This window comes from Chiloscyllium plagiosum, unplaced genomic scaffold (genome assembly GCF_004010195.1).
Source record: "Chiloscyllium plagiosum isolate BGI_BamShark_2017 unplaced genomic scaffold, ASM401019v2 scaf_7476, whole genome shotgun sequence".
Classification (NCBI taxonomy): Eukaryota; Metazoa; Chordata; class Chondrichthyes; order Orectolobiformes; family Hemiscylliidae; genus Chiloscyllium; species Chiloscyllium plagiosum.
In genome coordinates, this window is record NW_025212302.1 from 1,458 (window position 1) to 2,434 (window position 977).

At 58.0% G+C, this 977-nt stretch overlaps 1 protein-coding gene across 1 annotated transcript in view; it reads right to left on the minus strand.

Annotated features, from left to right (window-relative positions):
* Positions 1-264: 264 nt before the first annotated feature.
* Positions 265-977, minus strand: part of LOC122547357 (transferrin receptor protein 2-like) — a 21,712-nt gene continuing 20,999 nt past the window's right edge. The window contains exon 8 of the mRNA XM_043685989.1: positions 265-478. Within this exon, the coding sequence (XP_043541924.1) occupies positions 280-478 (199 nt within the window). The 3' untranslated portion in view covers positions 265-279. The remainder of the gene's footprint in view (positions 479-977) is intronic.

Genomic DNA, 977 nt, shown 5'->3' on the forward strand with positions numbered 1-977 from the left:
CCTAACTCTGTCACCTCCTCCAGCCCCTACACCCCCTCCCTATCTCTGTAACCTCCTCCAGCCCCTCCGAGATCTTCCAGGCCATTGACCAACCGTGGTTTCCCATCGCCTCACTCTCGATGACTGTGCTGTCAGCTGTCTGACGCCTGGAATCTTCCCTCCTTAAACTTCTGCCCCTCTCTTTCTCTCTCTCGGTCTCCTCCTCTGAGACCCTCCTCCAAACCCTTCAGACCCAGCTCTTGGCTGTCTGTGTTGTTCTGCTCTGGGGTCCCCCCTGTGTCAGACCACACCCTGCAAGCTCGTGCTGATACATTGGTGCTGTGTAAAGTTTCTATGGAAATGCAGAGTGTTGTTGTTGTTGTGTTGGGGGAGGTGGTCCCCGCTCTGGCATACCTGACGGAAACTGAGCTCCATGGCGGGGACACCGGCAAAGGCAGTGAAAGGGTAGGCGCTGCTGTCCATGGTCAGGGGCTGTAGGCTGTGGAGGAGAATCATGGTGAGAGAGAGCGAGCTCAGGAACACTGCGCCTCCATTGGAGAGAAACATTTAGACCCAGGGGCAAGGGCAGAAATCACAGACCCCGAGTGCTGCCCATGGTCGGGGCACTCACCAACCTGGACACAGTGCCCCTTAACCTGGACACAGTGCCCCCTGACCCCAAACTGGACACAGTGCCCCTTAACCTGGACACAGTGCCCCCTGACCCCAACCTGGACACAGTGCCCCTTAACCTGGACACAGTGTCCCCTGACTCCAACCTGGACACAGTGCCCCCTGACCCCAACCTGGACACAGTGCCCCTTAACCTGGACACAGTGCCCCTTAACCAGAACCTGAACACAGTGTCCCCTGACCCCAACCTGGACACAGTGCCCCTTAACCTGGACACAGTGCCCCTTAACCTGAACCTGAACACAGTGCCCCCGACCCCAACCTGGACACAGTGCCCCTTAACCTGGACACAGTGCCCCTTAACC